Below are 23432 nucleotides of genomic sequence, written 5' to 3' on the forward strand. Positions count from 1 at the left end.
CTCCTTCTAAGAGACTTATACTTACCATCTTGTTCTGCAGCCAAGTCACTGCTATTAGTCCTTAGTTTACTAAGTTACAAAACGATTGGATCAAATCTTGAAAGACAGAATTCTTGCTTAACCAACAATATTAGGAGTGCGTTCTAAAAACCTGGAAGCTGAACATTCTGTCCACTTGATTTTAGGATAACCAAATTCGCTTAAGGAATGTGTCAAATGCATCATGTATAATCCAGGAGCCGGAACGCATCAGTCAATATGGCAGAATTTCAGAAAAACACACCACTATTATTTAAATCTCGAAAAGAAAAAGGCAACTGCTACTATACAACTCTACCGGTAAACGTGAAGCAGAATTCAGTCAGCAAAACTTTTATCATATTAAAATAGGCATTTTCATAGGACCATGGAATCAGAACACTTGAAAGATCACGTCTGCTACAACCATCTCAGTGTGATCACCCGCTTGAACAGAACCAAAATGAGAAAAGAAAAAGATAGAAGGACACAGGATGAACAGACCATAACTTTATTGGAGCTTGACTCTGCTACAATTATTACAAAACAAACAACTAAAGGTAACTGGGGCCCATAAGGTGCAGGCTGCCCGTTCCCGCAGCACAATTACTGTATGAATGGGTTACAGTATGTTCCTTAGAACAGCTGCAGCATGTGATGGTAAACAGGTTACTGTCAATCAAATTATGTTAGTTTTTCTTGATTTTAGTCATTTCCCCTCCCTCTATTTACAGCAGAAAAGCCACAAAGTTTACTTGCTGTTCACCTTTGCGTTTTTGCTAGGTAACCTGCTGATGCAGTGAATTCTGAGTGCATCTATAAAATTTAAATTGTCTGTGGTTGATGTCCAAATAAAAACGGACCAGGAAAAAAAAACAAAACACTTAATGATTGAAATATATTTACAAGTTAGTTCTGAAAGACCATTTTCACTGCTAGTGGAAAACCACAACGCAAGTCTCAACGCAAGTTCCCGCGAGATCGCTCCTGGCGGCTCCGACAACTGGTAAAATCGCTTTATTATGCTTGGTCTTAAACGCATCTTAAAAGCTTTTCATGTACAATATAAAATAAAGAAATTTATTGGGAAATACTTAAATTCCTGAAAAGTAATCAGTGGTTGAAAAAATACACCTACTGAAATGCAGTTAAACTGGCCATCTAGGTACCGACCGCCAGGAACACGAGCTGGGCGAGGGCTTGGGCAGAATCTCAGATGCAGTTTCAATAAAGATATCCAGGTCTCGGTTTGGTGGCTTAGATCTTGTGTGAAAGGATCAAATTCCCCAAGAGAGGAAGATGGAGAGCCTGCCATCGGCCGGGCCCTCAGACCGCACCGTGGTTGGGCTGGGTGTCGGGCACTCCCTGCACCCCAGTCTCCGTCGGACTGGGAACAACCTGGAAGGGTGCGGTGCTGGGTGAAGGGCCATCTTTATAAGCGGCCGAGCAGCCTCGGGGCCTCTCTCTAGTTAGGGAGGGAAGTCCGAATTGTTCTGAGGGCAAGCTATTATGAAGAACGTTAAACTATTAGTAGTTTAAGAGATCATTACAGGAGTGTTAGAGGTCATTCTAAATTTAATCACTTCACATGACGTTAAAAGAAAGAGAAAAAGAAGTAACAAAACATATTTAAAAAAAAAAAACATAATTAAGAGTTCAGTTAACAAATCTTTGTCATACTTTCACAAACAGTAAAAATGCCACAGACAAAAATGACCTATTTAAGTTGTGCAAGTATATGACACATTGCAGGCATTATAATTATCTTTTTCAAATCCGGTAAATCAAAACAGCAGCGAGGCCAAACCACATCTTTTTTCCTCTCCGTTAAGCATATTTTCCTTGAAATGAGGTAAAGCATGGTACCAAGTGCAATGCTTATCTGTGCTACATGAACAGAACAGAGGGGGAACAAAGCTATTACACAACGCAGCATAGTTAGGACTGTTGAAAGTATATCATAAAGGAAATCAAAAATCTTTACAATGAAGGTTCATGCCGACTAACCGCCACACAATCATCATAAGGAACTTCGCAGTTGTCAAGACACACTTCCCCAGCCCTTCACACACGTGCCTGAGGCACCACGACACCTCCCACCCGGCAGGGCCTCCGTATTACCTTCGGTCTCACGTTGCAATCACAGGAACAAAAGGATGACACACACAGGGGTGGAAAGGGGGGCCACATAGAGTGATTTTCTTCCTTAGTTAATGGATGCAAAACATTTCAACAAGCTAAACTGGGGGAACCTTACAGCATTAAAAATCAGCAGCACGAAAGCGTTCATAACCATCTCGGTATGTCTCACTCAGAGTTTTTATTTTTTAACTTAGTAACCAGGGGATCACAGAATGCGTCCAAGTGTGAGTCACAAATTAAAATTAGCTATCTTTCTCCAACAACAAAAAAATGAAATAGCTAAAGTTTGCCGTTGATAAAACATTTTGAATGGTAGCAGGAAATTTGAACCCCTGAGAATGTATGACCTAATCATATCCAAGTCTGAACTTTTTCGTATTAACAAAAAAATACTCTTCTTAAGGTTACAAAATATATTGAGGCATTTTTCTCCCAATGGGAATTGTAACTGTGAAACAATCTGGTTTTGGTGCCAGGAGGCGAGAGAATCCCTTAACACTGGGATTAGTGCATTAGACACAACACAAAGCCCTAAGCTCCTGGCATCAGGTAGTTTATAAATTAAGAAGAGATCTGCGATCTAAGTTGATCACGATCACCCTCACACGTAAAATTCACATCCAGCCTTACTTGTTAATTGTACACGTTTACAGTTAATATAATTCAAGAACTGCTTGGTTTTAACCTGCTAGGAGATCTCACGCTGAGGTTTTAAAAAAAACAAACAAACAGAAATCTAAGGTTCCCAATCAGAAATATTTTAAAAATGAGCCTACCCAAATTAATTTGCTCAAAATCTCATTTAATAATTTAGATTGCAATTTAAATGTAGGATTGGAGACAACAAATAACATTGGAGAAGCTTAACATCCCCTTCACTCAGGTCTCCTTAGAAAGCGGAGCTGACAGTTTTCTCTGTGCACACGTGCAGAGGTGTTTCTCTGGGGGTGGGTGGTGCAGATAAAGCAAGAAGTACAGTATTCAACTGTAACTGAAAACAAAAAACGCAGCATTACATGAAGCATCGAGTTCAGAATGATGTGCTGGAAAACATTAGACACCTCTGCTCGGCTTTCTTAAACTTCAAGCATAATTAATGGGGCAAATTGCAGCAAACCTCTACTGGTATGTTGGTGGGAGTGCAAGACCGACCCACAGCTTTTAAAAAGGTAAATTAAGAGGTATTATAGTTACAGTGCAAAAAAAAAAAAAAAAAATTAAAATTTCAAGCATAATACATAAACATAGCACCAAACGGGGAAACGCATGCAAAAGAAAAGAAGAACTGAGGTATTTAAGTGAAGAGTGCCTACAAGTCTAATTAAAGAAACTTCGGCAAATGCCTAAAAATGTCTTTTTTTTTTTCTTCTTCTTTTCCAAAGATGGAAATCATGAGCTTGTTTTCCTAAATTAATGACCTAAATCACAGATGTATCAAGATGACGGCAGTTTGTCGAAAACGTTACACTTCCACGGCATTAATAGCGCAGCTTTGGTAGGTGAAGAATGCACGCAACACTGTGACAAGTACTGTAAGACATTTAAGTGAGAAGACTAAGGGTAAAGGTGCTCTGTTTTGCTTCTTTAAATAAGTAACCAATCACTTATAAAATCTGCAGCATATTTTAGGTGTGATATGTCTAGAGTTTATCTTGTTAGAGCAACAGCCTACAGGGCAAAACTGTTTGCCACAAACAATTTCCATCAGTGGAACTACCTGGCAGGAGGTTTTTAGTAAAACTGGGTATTTAGCCAAAGATCATTTTTATTATGGTGCTTAAAAAAATCCATAGACTACATATATAATATTCTGGTTTTCAAAATGCCTTCAGGACACAGATGACAGGAACTCTAATATAATCCTTAATAAGTTAAGTCACAACTACCCTAGTGAGTTGCAAATATCACACTGTCTCAACCTCTAAATGCATAATAAAAGGAAGGGAATGTCAAATAGTTTGTTCCAAAAAGATCAGAAATTAAAGAACATCCATGAGGGTTTTACTTTTAAGGCAAGAACCTTTTGTATGCAAGACTACGTGGCATGAGAGAAAACGAAAATTTGATTCACCAACATGCCAGCCAATGTTCATTAAAAACCTGTCCCTTACTATAGTAAGTGCAATGGCGACCGGCAGACATCCTCTTAGGCAACAGATCGTGGAAAGAAAAGACAGCACGGGCACGCTTCTCCTCTCGCAGATCGCACCATCCTCCTGGGCGCAGCAGCCACGCCGAAGAGGGGAGGGCGCTCCACAGAATCCAGGGGCTGTCTCAGCTGTAAGCTCCTTGGCCTCCTAATGCTAAGCAAAGCTGACGGAAACGGAACTAAAAAACAAAAAGAAAAACAAAACCCCCCAAACAAAATAAAAACAAAATAACTGTCAATAATTCTCTTGAACACTTGCTAAATGTCATCATTAAAGCACTCTCGTGATTTAAACAAAGCAGAAGTGAGGAAAGAAGACAAGATTGTGTTTGCGCAAAAAACTAAAACTACAATTAGTTCCAAAATTTTTATACATATGTTAAATGTTTTATTCTGTAATCTATCTTGTTATCAAACAAACTTTAAATTCTGCCTTCGATTCATTCCACTCACTATGGACTTTTAAATCATCCTTCTCGATTTAAATAGTTTTCCCCTTAATTCTGCTTTTTGTTTTTTGTTTTTTCTTTTTTTTTCCATTGTAAAAAGGGGTTTCAGCTGTTGGGAACCTGAGGTTGATTGGCTTTGAGGCTGCGTAGGGCTCTTCTTGCTGCTGCAGACTTGGCGATCCTGTAGCTCCGGCCGACGCCTTTAAATTTCCCCTTCCCCACCACTTCCACCGTGACTCTGACCTTGCCATCGTACGTCCTCTCAGCCGGGCTGTAAAAAAGCCAAACAGCGTGAATCACAAGTCAGAACTATTTATTATTATTGTCAATCAGCACGGAGCTCGCGCTTGGAGGCGGAGGGCCCGGGCACGAGCAGCCGGCACACAAAGGAAACGTGCATCACACGGCGGCGCGGCCCCCGGCAGACAGGGCTGAGGCTCTTCTTTAACTCCGCATTACTTTATCAAAGCAAAAGGGAAAGTCAATCCGACTACAAACGGAGAGTGCAGAGTGCGTGCCCCAGTGTAAATATTTCTCAGAATCATTAGTCTATGGCATCTTTGACAACTCTTGCCCCTCTTGTTTTTTAAGGAACTTAATTTTTTCCATGCACGCTTTTGCTTACCTAAATTTGGCAGTTTCTGGTTCCATTTCGAGCAATTCTCGCACAGGGGAACGGGGCACATTTGCAGAAAATTTTTCTGTAATCAAAATGAAAGAGTCATGTGAATGATATCCTTATAGTCGTTTTTAATTATGATTGTGTTTCTTTCGAAGGGAACGAACAGTACCTATTAGCGGCCGCATCATAGGATAGTACACCTGCCACACCATCTCCAGGGACATCCCGCTATCCATGTAAATGGCACCAGCAAGCGACTCAAAAATGTCCCCCATGGCCTTTGGAACTTCGATGTCCTCCTCCTTCTCTTCATCCTCCTCAGACCTCCTAAGCTATTTACACAAAGAAAAGGGACTTGTAAGCAACAAGGCCACCTTTAAAGGCATTCCACAGCGGTGTGTTTCTTTTCTTGGACAGGACTTTTATTATACCCTTTAACAAGGCTAACAATACCAACCATTTATGGCAATCACCTAACTACACTGTAATAGGTTCTTCACAAACATCTAAAAAAAAATTTTTCCCCCCTAATTTCTCAAGGGATAAACAAAATCCCTTCCCCAGTTAGTAGTATACTCAGCAAAGGGAAAAAAGAGTACTTCTAAATGAAAACAAAAACAACACAAAATTAGAAATAGTTAATAAATGTACGAAAAAAATTTCAAATCCGCTCGTAACCAAAGAACTGCATCTTAAAACAGTTCTACCCCCTAGCGGCTTGGCAAGGATTAGGCCGAATGCTAATTAGTACGGCAATGACAAGAGTGTATATACACTGCTCTGGCAAGTATAAATTGCCACTTTTTGCCAGGAAAATTCGACTGGACAATAGATTCCCCCGAGTTCCCTTTTTATTAAACCCCTTAATACACACTGACTATAAGAGAGTGCCTGACACACAGTAGGCATTCAAATTAATGTAATAAAAAACTTAGGTATGTATCAAATGCCTTTTAAAACTTCCTAATTCTTTGATGCAACAATCCCATCTCTAGGAATTTATCTTAAGGAGGTACTGGATATATCTACCACACCCATGTTTATTAAAAGTCCTCAGTAAAAACAACGTAAATATCTAGCCACAAAGGACTGTTTAAATATATTCCATTATAGCCATATATTGATTAGAGGGCAGCCATTGAAAGTCAAAATGCCAATGGATACACGGAAAGTTGTCCTCAAAATATTAAGTGAAAAAAACACGTTATGGTATACTATGTATAATATAATTCCATTTTATGTTTTATGTATGCTTATGTTTATATACATTAGCAATAAAACATCACAGAATGTTCATTTTGGTAATTTCTAAAGCAGTATATGTGCATAACTTTAATTTTCTTCTTGCTTATTTGTATTTTCTAAAATAAACACAAATTACTTGTGAAAGAGAAACAAGAGAAGGGGGCATTTGGAGTTTTAAAAAAAATTTCTAAATGGATTGTTTAGCCATGTAGAGCTCTATATAAAACCCTTGTAATTTTGGCTACTGGGGAAAAAAAAAGACACTTCTTGTTCGTACATCACGGTTTTGAGGTAGAAAGGAATTTTAAAACTTATCGAATTTAATTCTCTCCTTTCACAGATGAAGAAACTGAGGCCCAGAGAAGTGGAGAGACTTAAGATTCAACAGGAAGTTAGAAAAGCCAGACCACTGACATTTCCAATCAGTTTTTGTAACTTCTAATACATATGATCATATAAACAAAGGAAAGGAAAAGAATGAACAAAAATTAACAGAACCAGCACGTCCCACTGTCATCAAAAGAGAACTTAAATCTAATTTTAGCTAATTCCTCAAATTCTAAGCTTAAACACTTCTAAAGAATAAGACCAGAAATAATACTGAGTACATATGAGATGGTTCTAATTCCTAGTGCCACGGCTAGCCGTGCTCCGACTCGGCCCATTCACCTTGGCGGAGGACACCCGGGAGAGCGGATCCTCCTTCAGCACGCGCTCTGTACTGTTTACAGGGTGGGACACTAGCCTTGCGGTTACGCCTCAAATTTCTCTCACAGCAAGTCAAGGAAAGAAAGGCACTAGTCCCCAGCCACGGTTTGGTGCAATTTAAAAAAAAGGGAAGGTACAAATTAAACGAAGAGCAATTAAAACAGCCACCAGAATTAATAAATTCCCTGACTCCTTATAAGACATCTGCATAAGGAAGGAAAACAAGGGAATCAGAACGGGGAGAAGGGGACCGAGAGTGCTCTCCTGGGTACACAGGTATGCAGATGGATGGCAACGAAGGATCAGAGCAGAGTGGAAAGACCTAAGTGAAATTCTTTGCTACAAAACTTCAAAATAGCTCACAAACACATTAAAATGAGCTCCATCACCAAAGAACCTTTGGCTGAACTTACACCAGAAGCCTCTCAAATTCCAATGGTTAAAATTTTAGAAGGTTGGCTTTTAAGTGAGACTTTCCTATTTCCAAGTAGAAGCAGAAAATACATTTGTGAGGCTTACCTGAGATCGTATCAGCGAACGTTTTCGGACCCATTTTAACAGAAAGAAAGGCAGAATGAACCGCAGGGCGGCTCACTCACTAAGGTTCAAGCGCCACCGGGGGTTTGTGAAAGAGAAACAGAAAAGAGCCCACAGCCCCTGGCCCCCTCTCTCCCCTGGAAGGACCGCACGCACCAGCGCGGGGGCAGTCAAGTTTCTGAAGGGCCCACCTGGAGAGCACTACCGGGCCTCGGCCCCGCCCGGGGGCAAGCGGCTGCGAGCCGCCGCTGGCCGTGTTCCCCGGGAGCACTCACCTCGGAGTCCATGCCCTGCATCTCGTTCTTCTCCAGCTGGAACTGCACGAAGTCGTCGATGACGTGGAAGAGCTCGGGGGAGACGGCTTTGAAGTACTTGTGGTAGTCGTACTTGACCGCCAGCGACGCGAAGATGGTGTTGTTGACCAGCGCGGACCGCAGGTCGGTCAGGACGCCCGGGGAGTGCTGCCGCGGGTCTTCGTAAAGGTGCTTGGTTATGAGGTAGTCCAAAATCGCATCTCCCAGGAACTCCAGGCGCTGGTAACAATCTGCGGGCGGCCCAGAGCGCAGACGTCAGCTCGCACAAACCCCGCTCTTCCCGCACAGGCACCCACCGGGACGCCCGATCCTGGGCCCACTGCCGACAACGAGGCCGGGCTCCGTCGTCCGTGTATATTCTTCAGTGACAAACCAGGGGACATGTCACACTTACTAAAGCCTCTGGAAGTTCAATTTGAATGGCAACTTAAGCCTATTTCTTATCTATAAATTGGGGTCATAAAAGCCTTCAGTGGCCCAAAGGCTCCTGCCCCCGCAGACAAGACGCTGGCCGGGCAGCCCCCCATCAGGTCAGACCCTTCCCGCGGGCACGTTGCTGGCCAAGCGGGTGCTGGGCGCCGCCGAAGCCGCAGCCTCGCTCACACGCCGGCGGTCGGGGGCCAGACGCTGCGCACGCCGCCCTCTGCCCCCCAACACCCCACGCACCCCGTGCTCTGGCCTCAAGCTCTGCCCCCGACACACCCCGCCCTCTGCCTCAGTACACCCTTATACACCCCACGCACCCCGCGCTCTGCCCTCGCACACCGCCCCCACGCTCTGCGCGGCGCCTCACCCCCCCGCTGGGGAGTGTGCCCTGGGGCCACCGTGCCTCGCCACTCCTGGGTCACAGCTGCCGCCCGCCCACGAAGTACTAGAAAACCCTCTCCTCCACCTGCATGAGAACTGTTGAACTGGACACGAACAGGGGCCTAAGAAAGGCGAGTCGTGGCCGTGCGCAAAGACCTGGGCCAGCACGGGCCGGCTGCCCGCCTGGGGGAAGGCGCCCGTGCTGGCCAGCACGCTTATCTCCTCCCCGGGCCGAGCAGAGCCCATCCAGGCCAGGAGGCGGGGGCACCGAAGTGGTGCGTCCCGGACACCCAGAGCTCCGAGGCAGGGGCCTCGGTCGGCAGAGGGCAGGAACCATGCCCGGCGGCTTCGCCACAAAGAGAAACAGCTCCCCGGGCCGCCAGCCCTGCTCGTCCAGAGCCAGATCGGTTTTCACTTTTTGGTTTTACACTCTTCTGATCATCTCAACCTTTCCTGTTTTTCTTATACAAACTTTATACTCTGCTTTGGTATCCTAGACTCAAGCACTTATTACTCTGATAGAGAAAAAAAAAATACACAGGCTTTTCACAAGCTGAAGCTGACTGCAGTTCCAGGCGCCTGGTCCCCCTTCGCATCTCATGGACTGGCCACCGCTACAGAAGGGAGAAAACCCTGGAGCACAATGCCAAGTGGAAGACGGCAGCAGAAACCTTCCCCCGAAGAAGTTTCTTTTAGCCCACTCATCTTTAGATTTAAAGCGACCTTTAGAGAGGGGCCTTTTTGTTCGGGAAGAACGATAAAAGGACATGGAAGTACATCCAGAATATACGTCATCAAGAACCATAAACAGCGCTAAATGGGCATCAGAAAGACACAGGGGGAGGGCAAAAATGGGAAAAGCACAACAAAATAGGAAGGCCCCAATTTCTCCAACCGTGCAGCCCATGAAGTGACCCCTCTGCGAGCAGGTGAGGCGGGGGCGCTGCCAGCTATCAGCGGTGAGGAGCCCCGCGTGCACCCAGAAGGAAGAGGAAAATAAAGCCACCTTCATCTTCCTCTTGCTCCCTCCCTCCACCATGCATCTGAAGCCCCAAGTCTGCACATGCACAGGTTGCCTTTTAAAAAACAAAAACCAAACAAACAAAAACCCAAGGCAAAAAGAGTGCAGTGAGCGCGAGCTCGCAGTTGCGGGGCACTGGAGTTCGGCCTGGGGCTCCTTACCGGTAATGGTATTGTAGTGGTAGGAGGCGTGGGTAAAAGCCTGTAGAAGGTAAGCCTTATTCTTGAACCTGTAGTTGATTTTCTTTTCGAAATTTTCGAAACCCGAGATAAGGTGATTCAGTGTTTTATCTGCGTCTGGATGATCAAACATACATCTTGGTGGAATCTTCAAACAACCGTACTCCACGTCTTTCAACACTGAGGAGCGCGAGCTGGCCACAGGGGCAGGCGCACGGCTCCCTGAAAGGTTCTTTTGTTGGCTGCTGAAATTCTCCCTAGTAGGGCACATGGCCTTTTCCCGGTCGGTCCTTTTCATTACCGGGAGCACCTTCAGCCCCAGCGAGCAGAGGAAAAGCTGAGCAGCCCTCTCGCCACAGCTGGTTAAATAGCAGCCCAGCAGGGCTTCCACGCAGTCAGCTATGCTTTTGTCTGCGATACACTGCTCAGTGTGCAAGTCGTAAGAGATGGACTGTTTCCCCGTGTCAACACCACAGTTTTCTTCGGATGGATTCCAGAACCCCACCACAAAGTCATCCTCTTCAACAGCTTTGCTAGGGTCCAGATAGCACATTGCATCCCAAGAGCTATAGTCAAAATCCTCAAAGTCTGATGAGAATGGCATACTACCTAAGGAGGACTTTTTGGGCATTTTCCACTCATATGCAGAATCAGTGGTTGAAAAAGGAGAAAGAGAAATTTTCTTTACAAAAGCTCCTGATCCCATTAACATGTTATCTATAAATCTGATATGTTCCTGATCATACTCCAGGAAATCATCTTCATAATCGGCATCCTCCCTTGGAGCCCTCCACATCAGACCCTCCTCCTCCTCGTCCTCCTCCTCAAAGTCCTCGTCCAGCTTGCCATTAGCCAACATGCAGTCTTTTGTCTGAAACGAGGAGGAATGGGGAAGGAGGGGAGACATGGCTGCTGTTTTTAAAAGGGTTTGAAACTCAATTTAAAAGCAAGGGTTACGGATAATTTCAAATGACAACCACAAATACTAAAAGGCAACTTTAAAATCATGGCCATTTGTTTTCAATTAACATAAAATAAGTTATTTAATCATATAAACAAAGTAAAACATGTTCTTTGAATGTTCATGTTCTAAGTTATAAAATGATCTTTATCCAGTATGAAACTTTAAGTTAAGGATTTTGAACACGGATATAAAGTTAAAATTAATGTCCACGAAGCAAAACTTCAGCTAACAAGTCTTACTCCAGCAGAGACACAATAAAAGCACTCACAGGCCGATCACAGAGGTCTTCAATTTTGCTGACAAAGTTTTAAAATGTTTCAAAAAGATTTCAAATTAATAAAACTAAATTCCAGATGCAGAAAAAGCATTATCTGTGCAATAGAGTATAAATATGAAAAAAGATAAATTACCTTAAAAATCTGTAGAATATTAAAAATAGGCAATAGGGTGTTTCATGCTAAAGGTTTTGTCCCCACTTCCACTTCAAATCAAAGTACATTTGCTACAGTGTAAAAGTAGACTGCTCTGCTTGAAAACTAAGAGTGATCACTGAACTAAGCTACGAATCTGGGAAATTACGCTTTCCCCTCCATTGTGCTACAGTAATCAGAGGAACAGATTAAAGCATAAATGACAAAAATAGAAGAAAATTTAGACTAACATGAAACACAACAATCCAATTTCTGTCAGAAGATCTTTGCTAATTCCAATTTCTTTGGCAAAAGCTTATTTGTGAATGACAACCTTAATAATGGGCTAGGATTCAGTAATGATGTAACTTTTTTGCAATGCTAAAAGATGCCAAATTTCTGTTGTGCAAGAAAAAAAAAAAAAAAAGACTTTACTTTAGGGGGAAAAAGGCAGGAGGGTGCGCTTCAATTCTGATAGTGACAACTTTCCAGAGATTTGCTGACAAAAACATTTTCAAACTCTGTCAAGGATTTTTTAAATACTGCAATATTTCATTTTAAGCCAGATTCAAAAGACATAGTGTATTTATTTGAAAGTAAAGAAGAGCAGTGAACCGAGCCATGTCTCTACAACTATGTATCTTTATGGGTTTATTTATTTACTTTTTTTTAATGAAAAAAGGTTTATAAAAGTTTTCCAAGAATGTGGAAGAACATGAAGAGACTGTAGTGGCAGATCTCTAGGAACTATTTCCTGTTAAAAACCCTATACCTTCCCAAGGTAACATGAGATGTTTTGGCCTACTATTTGGTCCTTAACATTAAAAAAGGCAAACTGCAATTAAAAAAGAAATCAGACTGAATAATTTTTTAATAAAAAAAATCCTTATATATCTTTAGTAAGATGCTACCATAGTGTAAAATTGGCACACACACACACACACACACACGAGTAGGTTTTATCACAAATATGCTATGTGATCTTGGACAAAGTTCTTTAATGCCTCTGGGTTTCAATTTCTCTATCTGCAAAATAGCGGGATTCTACCTCACTAAATGGTTTCCGAGAACACTTCAAGCTCCTAAAAAACAAAACAAAACAAAACCTGGCATAAAACTCTTTTCTCCTACGGTTCAAGTCAACTCTCTACCTGAGTTATTACCACTTCGGCATTCGTACGCAGTTTCTCTTAAACCTATTTGCTGAGGAGTGAGGCGGGCAGAACAGGAATGCAAGCACACGCCTTCCAATACCACGTAAGGGCCTATTTCAATAAGTGTAAACTACTAAGTGAAAATATGAATGGTATGTTTAATGTATTCCCAAAACCAAAGTGCCAGGTCATCTGAAATGTTAAGGAAAATAAGAAATTTCTGTTGTATTTTTAAAAATTCTTTTTTAATCAAAAGGGCTTGTCAATGTCACTTTTATGCTAATTTTTTTCTAAAAAGCCAACTATATTATGAAACTACAAGGCAGAATAATTATTAGGAATGTTTTTCATAGATATGCAGTATTTTCTCTAAAGTCCTCAAAATCTCTACATTTTCCTCTAAGGTTCTACCTATTTCTAAGTTAATAGCAAATGTAATTTTTCTAACCCAGCCTGCATTAAAATATTCTCTTAATGCTTTTCTGGAGAAGTTCAATTTCTGTAAAAACATCAAATACTGCATGAGTTAAAAATGTACTCCATAAAGGGGTAAAAATCAAAATCAGGGCACAGAGCGGCGGCCCTGGGGAAGCTTGAGACAGAGAACTAACACAGGCGTGTCAGGAAGAGGACACGAAAGCCTGTCTATTTAGAAAGCGTGACCTGTGAAAAGAAACCGTGTTCTCACTGCTGGCCTGAAGGAAAAATTAAGTAACCATGACCCAGTGTCTCATTAATGCAAAATAAATGTCCACGAGATGAAAGTCGCCGAGAGACGGCCTTTAGCTTTGGGAGAGGCGCCGGTGTTTCCCAGCAGTCCACCTCCTCCCAGCCGCCCACCTCTGGGCAGATGGCTTTTCCAGCTCCGAGGCCCTCCGAGGTGCCCCCTGGTGGCCTTCAAGACAAGAAAGGGTGAAGCAGCTGCAGCTCGTATCAGACCTGAAGCCACTGGCATGATTTAAACTATTTCCAGAAAACTACAACCTTTATGATGTTCTTTCTTTCTTTTAAGGTCACCAGAGAAGACCGAGTCCTAACTGAGATAACCCTGACCTGCAAAGCAAGGCTTTACTGAAATTAATTCTTTCATAGACTGGAGATCAGAGTTCATTGAAAAAGTCACTGAACAGAGCTAAGGATCGAGGGAGGATAAATTGCTATACCTAACAGTAAAATGAAATGTTAGGGAGTTTTGCTTTTTTTTTCTTTTTTGAGCCACGACATCATATATACTTCTGCCTCTGAAAAAAAAGCTGACAGAATCGACCCCCATCAAAATTACAACACTGTTTCTAAATTCAATGAAGAGACAGTCGATTTAAAGGAATTAATTCAATACACCAAATCCCTACTCTGTATTATAAATACACCATGGAAAGGAAACACAAAAATTAAGAGCACAACATTCTCCCGTTCACCAAAAAATAAATGCTTCCAGTTACCCAAAACTTACCATTTCATCTTTTTCCCATTTATCTGTGTTACTTTTGTCTTGGTTTACTACATAACCAGGAGGAAGCCAATTCACAGGGGGATCAAATATTGATACCACCATGCGGCTGGGCAGTCCCTTCTTTTTTCCAAGCCGATACAGATTACAGTTGCTGACCTTTAGCAGAAAAAATTTGTAAGATACTTATCCGCAAATGACCACTGCTGGAATTCATACCAGGCAAATAAACATATTTTTAGCTAAATGTTCCTCATATTACAACTGGCCATCAATTATTCATGATAGCAAATATTATATTCCCATATATTCTATATCCTTCAGTGTAGTTAGATGAGAATTTCTGATTTTCAGAGCAGATCAGAAAAAACTGATATGCGAATTCCTCATAAAGTCAGAACGAACAGTTCATACAATTTCAAACCTTTGAAATTGAACACAACCTGATGATATTAAATGCAAACTATCAACTGAGACCATCAGAATAGAAAAAGAATCCACATGAAAAGTCTAAGATGTCACAATATTCTCAATGAAATAAATGGGGGGAAATGCCACAAACTCTAGCTATAAAGTAGAAATTGGCACTGAACAAAGCTAAAAGAATTTTATACTCCTAGAATCTAAGCCACAAATACAATTTTAATTGTAATGTTTTCTCAAATATCATTCCTTTGTTTTGGATGGCATTTCAAGATATTTTTGTTCAACCATTTTAAAACAGAACAAAAGGTAATAACTCCATGTTTATTCACATCAGTAAAATAGCTTCATTGTTTACCCTCTGATCTATTTTTCCTAAGGACTCCATGTCCTCTGTAACTCACTCAAATGGTAACATTTCTATCTAGGAATGTCTAGTAAAAACTTGGAAACCAGGATCTAGAACTGTCAATCTCATTTTCATTTTCTATAAACTGGGTTCCTTTTTATGGAAGTACTTCATGAGCCCCTTTTCCAGGGAACTCGATACCACTAACCAGGCACCCACCCTGGAAGAGACACCTGGCCGGGCATCCCTGAGAGAACGTCACTAAGACTGAGGAGCAGTCCCTGCGGACGACACAGCCGGGAGGGAACAGCTCAGATCAACGCCAGCATCCCTGCGCCTCCAAGGAGAATATAGCATCCAGATGGCAATGGCAGGAGGAAGACGGCAAGCACACCCACAGTCAGACGGGATGGTGGGCAGGTGGGACAGGAAGAGATGCTCAGGGATCCTGAGGTGCGACTCGGGACAGGCAGGACCAGACAAGCGGAAGCGGGGAAAGCACTGAGAGAAGAACAGAGTGGGTGCGTGCATGCAGGGAGCCTGTATGACAACCAGCTAGGGGCTCAGGTCTGGTCAGGACGCAGGACGTGTCCGGGGCGGGAGCCCACAGAGAAGGCTGCCCTTCAACACCGGGCTGAGGGAACAGCACTGATCCCTACAGGACATAAGCAATCAGAGCTTTCCCAGCAGATGAACAGAGGAAAGTTTTGAAATGTACACAAATTTCTTTCTTACCTAAAAAGAGTGTACTGTTAGCTTCCTACTCATCCTCAGTCTCTGACATTTTCTTCCTACAACCACCTCGTGGAAATCTCATTTGTTCTGACAGCTTTATCACTCTTACAAAGACTATTCTCCCAAACCAGACCCCAGTCCTAAACTCTAAGTTATCTGAACATTTTACTGAATATTCCACTTCATTTCCCATGAGGTCTAAAAACCCTACACCTGACTCTGATTTCTATCTTTGTGCCTATATCACCATGAGCACCACCATCGCTCCAAATTCCCCAGCTTACACACAGTCACCCCAGCATCCCAGGTCTCTCTCTGCCCCTAATCACACTGACAGGCAGCGAGAAGGGTGGTGAAAGGTACGGGCTCTCGCCTCCAACACCTCCCTGACTCTCTGGTTAGTTAGGCGATCTTACATGAACTAATAAAACTCTCTAAACTAAGAAACTTTCCCCATCTGCGAATTGGGGACACGTTATCTACCCCTCAGGGGCTCGCTGAGAAGCATAAATGAGGGCTGTAAAATGCTCGGGGTAGTGTCTGGTGTTATAGTGTGACTTCGGAGGTAGGAGAGTGTGACATTGGAGGTAGGGGAGTGTGACATCGGAGGTAGGGGAGAGTGACATCGGAGGTAGGGGAGAGTGACTTGGAAGGTAGGGGAGTGTGATATCGGAGGTAGGGGAGTGTGACTTCGGAGGTAGGGGAGAGTGACTTCGGAGGTAGGGGAGAGTGACTTGGAAGGTAGGGGAGTGTGACATCGGAGGTAGGGGAGTGTGACATCGGAGGTAGGGGAGTGTGACTTCGGAGGTAGGGGAGAGTGACTTGGGAGATAGGGGAGTGTGACATCGGAGGTAGGGGAGTGTGACTTCAGAGGTAGGGGAGTGTGACATCGGAGATAGGGGAGAGTGACATCGGAGATAGGGGAGTGTAACATCGGAGGTAGGGGAGTGTAACATCGGAGGTAGGGGAGTGTGATGGTGAAGAACAAGGTCACTAAAGCCAGGCTGGGCTCTGCCACATTGTGCCACGGGACCTCGGGCCAGTTAGCATCTCCTGCACCAGTCCCCTCATCTGTAAACTAGGGATACTGTATACACAATTATAAATAAAATCACAAAATAAATGAGAGTATACAGAACTAAATTAGGCAAGTAATGCCTGTGACACACGAGGTGGTGGGAGCAGTGTCTGGCTACAGGAAGCACTTAGCGTGAGCTACAGCTAAGTACCACTCACCCCCGCCCTCTCCTCACTACCAGAACTCTAGAACTGCCCCAACCTTCCGCTTGCTTAGACTTCTTCGAAGGCCCAACTGATTGCTCAGCTTAGTGTGGTTTTGCTTTTCAACCCAGGCGGCACCCGGCTACCAGAGCCATCATCCACAGTGACCACTTCATGAACACGAAGAGCACCTTATGGCGCCGCGGCGGCTCAGTCAGCTGAGCGGCCAACTCTTGATTTCAGCTCAGGTCATGACTCAGGGTCATGAGATCGAGCCCTGCGTCGGGCTCAGCGCTGGGCATGGAGCCTGCTGGGGATTCTCTCGCTCTGCACCGCCCCCCCAACCTCTTCCTCTCCCTCTCTCTCCAAAAAAAAAAAAAAAAACCCCAAAAAACAAAAAGTCCCTGGTGCAAAAAGTGTCTTTAACATTTTAAGTGCAAACTCCTTCGCCTAGCATTGAAGATCTTCCACAAGAGAGGAGAGCTTCACCCACCTGCCTTTTTAATCTTTTCTCAGGTATTTCAACACTTCTGACTGCTGCCACAGTCTACTCACTGAGTGCGGACACGCTCTGCCAGTGTGTTTACACGCTGTGAACGCACCTCTTCCATTAACACCTTCTGATCACAAGCGATATTCCTTCCTTCTCAGTGTTTAGGGCAATGAGCAGCTTTCTAAATTATTGTCAAGCCGGTCCATGTGGCCTTGTGATACCTCTTTCAGCGTCATGGAAACATTCTGACTTTGTTGCTTTTCTTCCTTAAATCTTAATTCCGCACTAGTTTCAGAACACACCCTTCCTCTGGGCTCTCCCCGGCATCACTCCCTCATCACTCCCTCAACACTGCAGAGTCACTGAGCTAGGGGAGTGCTACTCTTTCCCTTCCTCACGCTCTAGAACCTTGAAGAGGAGCTCCTCCGTGCAAGACCTGCGTTTTAGCCACGTCTGTATGCCTCGTGTGCCAAGAAGGCATTCTCCCAAGTAAATGTTAAACTGGATGAAATTAAAGCACGAGCCCCTTGAGGAACTATGCCACGTATTTCTTTTTATCTCCCTCAGGATCCAGGAGGTACACACATGCTCACAAATGGTCCTGGCAGAACTGAATGCCTACCAATAAAAGCACTCAGCCCAAAACCTGAGTGCTTCATCAGTGAAAAATAGATTTCGGTCAACCCGTGGGCGGGTGCACCACAGGCCCTAAGCAATCCCTAATCCTCTAAAAACCATCCAACACCTGAAACCACTCTTAGGCACACTGAAGAGCTGCTCAAACTGCTCCATATAAAAACAGTCTCTCTTACCTTTTTGCTTCTCATATATGAAAGGCGGCCCTCATGAGCATCAGGATAAGTGCAAAATAGATACGTGGTGATGGCATGCTTTAAAAAGGAGTCACCAAGCATTTCAAGCCGCTCCAGGTTAAATCCATCACTAGCATTGGAAAGGGTCAAAGCCTGCAGAATAAGTCCAGGATTGGGGCCAAGAGTCCTCGAGGAGTACCCAGGACACGGGCTCTTCTCAGAACCCGTCCTGTCCTTGAGCGCTCGAACAGCTTCGGTAGTACCAGGCGTCGCGGCCGTCGTGGGACTTCCATCTGAGGTAGATTTGTTAGCATTTCCATCAAGGTATTTATTACTCAGTAGAGTACATTCATCGCTGGGCTTGGGCTGGTTCTCATAATTGTATAAATTCTGAATGGGATATGAGGTAGTTGGTTGTACAGGTATTTCCTGCTTGTAGTAATTCAGCTGATTTCCTTGGCAAAAGTCTCTGTTAGCTAAATCATAACTGCCATTGGCAAGATTTTTATTGTAAGAAAGACCGTTAATTGCTGTAAGATCTGTTGAAACTTCAATTTGGAGCTTACCAGGTGACTCACTGAATAACGTTCTGCAGTTCACAGACATTTGGTCATGATTTTCTAGAGAGGAGGTTCTATTAGCACCTTGACGTGCAGCATTTTCAGGGACTACAATTGTGCTGTGCTTAGAGTAATTATCATTTTCAGCTGAAGAGGAGTTAGCAATTGAGATGAAAGATTTGCTGTCGATAGATTTTTTCCACCCGAAGTCTAGGTTAGGGTATCTGCAAAGACATTTTTGACTCCATCAGATCCTTCAGAAGGGCTAGGCTTAGAGCAAGAACAATGTGAATAAAATAAATAAATAAAATAAAGATCCCTATAAATCAGCTCCTACTTTAGAAACACGTTTCCAAGGCAGAAATCAACAGTACTGGACTTGTGCACAGTGTCGACTAGGAGTGGGACATGGTTCGCTGTGCTGCTTTCATCCGCCGTCCTATGGCGAGCACGGTGTGGCAGTCAGGCTTGGGGTTAGCCCCAGGGGCCGGGAGCCACTGTGTGGGCTGGAATCCCAGGCCCTCCAGCTAACCAGATGGTCATTTATGGAACTCCTCTGCACCCTGGATTCCCACACTTAGAAGAGGGGCTAACGACTCCTACCTCATAGGGTTGTCCTAAATGATTAAGTGACCTAATACAGGCTCCAGCATTTCAATCAGTGTTGGACACTATAATAAGTACTCAACAAACATAGTTGTGACTATTACTATTATATTTTCATATTCCTTAATCCCTAGAACCATTGTGGTCTTGACAACTGGATAACCAAAATTAATCCCAGAGTGGTTAAGCCAGTAATTTCCTGAGGATGCGGCCACTTTCCTAGTGGGAAGAAAAGGAAAAAGACAAAAAACATATTGAGGCAATTTCCATTTAATATAAATTTATAAAAGAGGAAGCAGCCTTAAAAGGTCAATGTGGTTACAAAGAACTGTTTCCGTTTTCACTCTGACTGCCATCACTGGAGGACAAAGGACCCCCTCACCCTCGGCGACTTTACAAGGACACGGGAGTCAAAGGATGCGCTTATCACATGCATGAGACATCCGTGCTTTCTTTTTAACCTTTTCAGAATTATTTTGTATAAAATTAAAACTTGAACTGAATTCAGTTCTTTTGCAAATGGATTTCATGACCCGTGTTCTTTACGACTGACAGCACAGGCATACCTAAAATCCACGGGAAGTGATCGGACTCCCACGCCGGCATCGCTGGCTGTCTGGGCTCTTAGCTCCTCTGCGGTCAAAAGGCAGTGAAGGCGATAGAGTATACTAGGGAGACAGACGGCTTTTCTCCACAGTGATGCTGGAATTGGATGTATAGCACAGAGCTCTGGAACCAGGATCTTTGAATAAGGAAAAATGTGGATAAATACAAAGCAAACACACAAAAGAATAAAAAATTAAACTAAAGGTCATTTTCACTAATGGATAAAGACAAAAATCATAAATACTAGTAAAAACCTAACTTTTAAAAATAATCCTTTAAGGCCGAATGGGATTTATCCTAGGATTTACAAGGATGAATTGTATCAACGGACCAAGTATAAAAGCAAACACCTCTCACACTTCCAAAAAGACATTCGAATACAAGTTAACACACAGTATTATCTAAAACATAACAAAACCTAAGGGTTGAGAAACTTCCAAATATTCATGACACTCAGCTCACTTGATAATATAAAAGCCAAACTTATCTTTCAAAATATTAAATCATCTAGTAACAATTAACACATTACCTGTTTATTCTGCAGACTTTCCCACTTGGCTTTTCTCTTTTCAGCACTGCTTAGAGGAAGAGCTTTCCCCTTCTGATTCAAATGGCGAGGTGTCAAAAGATTAAGTCTACAAGAATTTCAAAATAATTTTATCAGACAAAAATAAAAATAAGTCCCTTCTTCACAGTATTTCCACACCTTCAGTGTGCAGACTCCTGGACCCCACCCTGGGCAGTTCTGCCTGCAAAGGGTCTCCTGATTTCAGAGAGTCTACAGGTGGGCAGTGGGGACAGCGAACCTGAACATTCGTCTACTGACCCCTGCAAATAATGCCTCGAGCGAAATTTCAGATGTCATTTCTGAAACCCCTTACCTTGAAGATGTGTGGTCCACATCCAGCAGTGGCTGGTTGAGATTGGTCAGGTCAAGGTTGTACTTTGTTTTATAATATTCTGCGAAAGTTTCATACTCAGGGGAAGGAAATTTACTCAGTGGGGTAAGATCAGTGTACACATCAGCTACATAAAATCGATGAGGCTGATCAAAATTACGGTATCTAAAAAAGAAAAACAATACACTTAAAGACAACTATTCTCAACAAATGTTTTTCATATGAAAATGCAAACTATGATTTTAAAGTAAGTTCAAAGGTTAAAAATAAATAGCATAAATAACTGAAAATTTCAACTCCAAATAATATATTTCAAATGGGGTGTAAGAAGAAAAGTACATTTATATTAAGTGAAACCGATTCTCCACTCTACTATTACCCACATTCTAAATATTTGTGCTTCGCCATCACATTAACGCTAAACAGCACCTTTAAATACCTCTTCGTCTCACCAGTATAAACGGTAGAAAACCTGCAGTGTCCCCCAGCTGAGCCAGCACCTGCATTACTAATACGCTAGATGCGAAAGGCCCTGGCGGCATAAATACAACGAGACACCAACAGCTTGATGATAGCTAACATTTAAAATACGGCTTCCACAAAGAAGAAAAAATCAAAGAAAGACTGAATTACAGCCAGTACTCTCATTTTATGAAAAGTTCCTATATTTAAATTTATTGCTCAAAAAGTCTATCCCCTAAATCTTTCTGAAATAAGAAAAAAAGCATTCTGATTTACTACTTCATTGCACTTAATACCACTCATTATTCCTCATAAAAAGTTTAGGAAGCTATTATTTACAATCGAATCCTTTAAGACTTTGGGGATTAAGAGGATGAAGATTTTAAGAAAGCCTTTCGGCATCACTTAGATGACCCGAGCTTCCCAAGGTAAAACCCCTCTGCCAATGGTGTTTCTTCCAGGTGTTTTCTTACAAGTGGAAGTCAACCAGGGGGAACAGACCCACCAGGAAGAGACACTTAAACTTCCTACTAGTGACCTCAATGCTAGAGCCCACTGACGTTTCCACTCGAACCAGTGAGTCTCCTTAAACAAAATACCGCCACCCCTTTGCTTTCTACTTAAATACCCACCTTGGAATGATAACTGCATCCTGGTAATCTTCTAATTTAAAAACAAAGGGTGTTTCTTTTGAATACTTTGTACTGGGAATGCCTATGCGAGCTTCAGACTTCTCAATATCTTCCATGAATTTAAAGTCAATGTCCAAAGTGCTGGAGTCATTCACTTAGGGAAGGAAAAGACTCTTTAGCTTGTTAAAATGTACTACCGAGGAAAAACAAAATGTACTACAGAAAAGATTCTTACTTAAGCCATATATTCATCTATGTGTCTAAGGTAGAGTTGTCTCTAGTACAAGAGTTCTCTAGCATCCACAATAAACTCATGGTAAGCAAACTTCCCTTTTTGAGCTAGTACCAGCAAACACTTTAAGGGTCTGGGCCCTTCTTACCAACATTAAGAGGTAGAACACAGTATGCTGAATCAGCGTCTGTGGGTTTAAATTCTAGTGCAGGTTTTTCAAGCCGAAGAATATGTGAGAATATATACTGGTGAAGTCTTGTAATCAACTCAAGCATTTGTAGAGACAACGTGAAACCAGACTTCTTCAACTCAATGGATATGGTCACCTCTCCAGAGCGCGTGTACACAGGAAAGTGCGGGATCTTAGCAAAAAGAAAAATAAAGCATCCCCAAAGTTAACAGGTATATTTTATTCCATTATAAATGTTTAACTTCAGAGGAGGAACAATGCTTTCAATCCAGGAAATAGAAGGGACACCTTGATTTTTAAATACTAAACATTCTGAGGTAACATAAGATAGTTACTCGCAAATAGCTGTTCCCTTTTTAAAAAAAAACAAGGTATTTTTATCAGAGTCATAAGGAGCCGTCTACCTGAGGTATGGGTTTGGCTGTCAGTATTCCAAAGCATCTTGTGGTATCCTCAGGGGGATAGAGCTTCCGTCTTCTAAAGTTGAGTTCATCGGGTAAGGGTGTTGTCAGAACCATTCCTATCACATACAGGTAACAGGGCTGATCGGGTTTGGGATAGCTATCCCTCAAACATTCTGGAATCTAGAATTGGAAAGAAAACCTAAGCATCAAGATCACATGTAACAGCCTCTTTTCCAGATACGGGCAAGAAAACAAATTTCTTCCTAGCTTTACTAAAAGCTGATGAGAAAAAGGTAAGAAAACAGCCAGGAAGGGAGACCGAACTACTTAACCCCGCTGCAGAGCCAGCCCTTCTCAGGTCTGGGCTGCAAGGTGGCCTGGGGTCACCTACCTCATGATGCACTGCTCACTAGATAATTCCAAAATTATATAAAACAATCAAACCCTGTAGGGTCTTGTCTATGAAACACTATTCATTTGAGTTACTTCTTTTGATTAGAGAACTCTTTTCTTCCTTGGGATTTTTAGTCTTTTAACACTGTGGACACAGAAAACAAATGCAAATTTTAAAATTTAAAATGCAAAATTTTAAAAGTCCTACATGATTATATAAAGATAACCTTAACTTCTGATATACTG

General features: G+C 42.6%; 1 protein-coding gene across 1 annotated transcript in view; it reads right to left on the reverse strand.

The window, feature by feature from the left end:
* Window positions 1-515: 515 nt before the first annotated feature.
* The window catches only part of DICER1 (dicer 1, ribonuclease III), a 72231-nt gene continuing 49314 nt past the window's right edge, over window positions 516-23432 (reverse strand). Inside the window, 13 exon segments of the mRNA XM_045901465.3 lie at window positions 516-5029; window positions 5384-5459; window positions 5550-5712; window positions 8146-8414; window positions 10174-11062; window positions 14173-14328; window positions 18203-18986; window positions 19935-20110; window positions 20504-20609; window positions 20856-21038; window positions 21968-22121; window positions 22348-22561; window positions 22794-22973. Coding sequence (XP_045757421.2) covers window positions 4864-5029; window positions 5384-5459; window positions 5550-5712; window positions 8146-8414; window positions 10174-11062; window positions 14173-14328; window positions 18203-18986; window positions 19935-20110; window positions 20504-20609; window positions 20856-21038; window positions 21968-22121; window positions 22348-22561; window positions 22794-22973 — 3516 coding nt within the window. The 3' untranslated portion in view covers window positions 516-4863.

Source organism: Mirounga angustirostris, unplaced genomic scaffold, assembly GCF_029215605.1.
Source record: "Mirounga angustirostris isolate CCGP_5_RB_7025 unplaced genomic scaffold, mMirAng1.0.hap1 SCAF_9, whole genome shotgun sequence".
NCBI classification, from domain to species: domain Eukaryota; kingdom Metazoa; phylum Chordata; class Mammalia; order Carnivora; family Phocidae; genus Mirounga; species Mirounga angustirostris.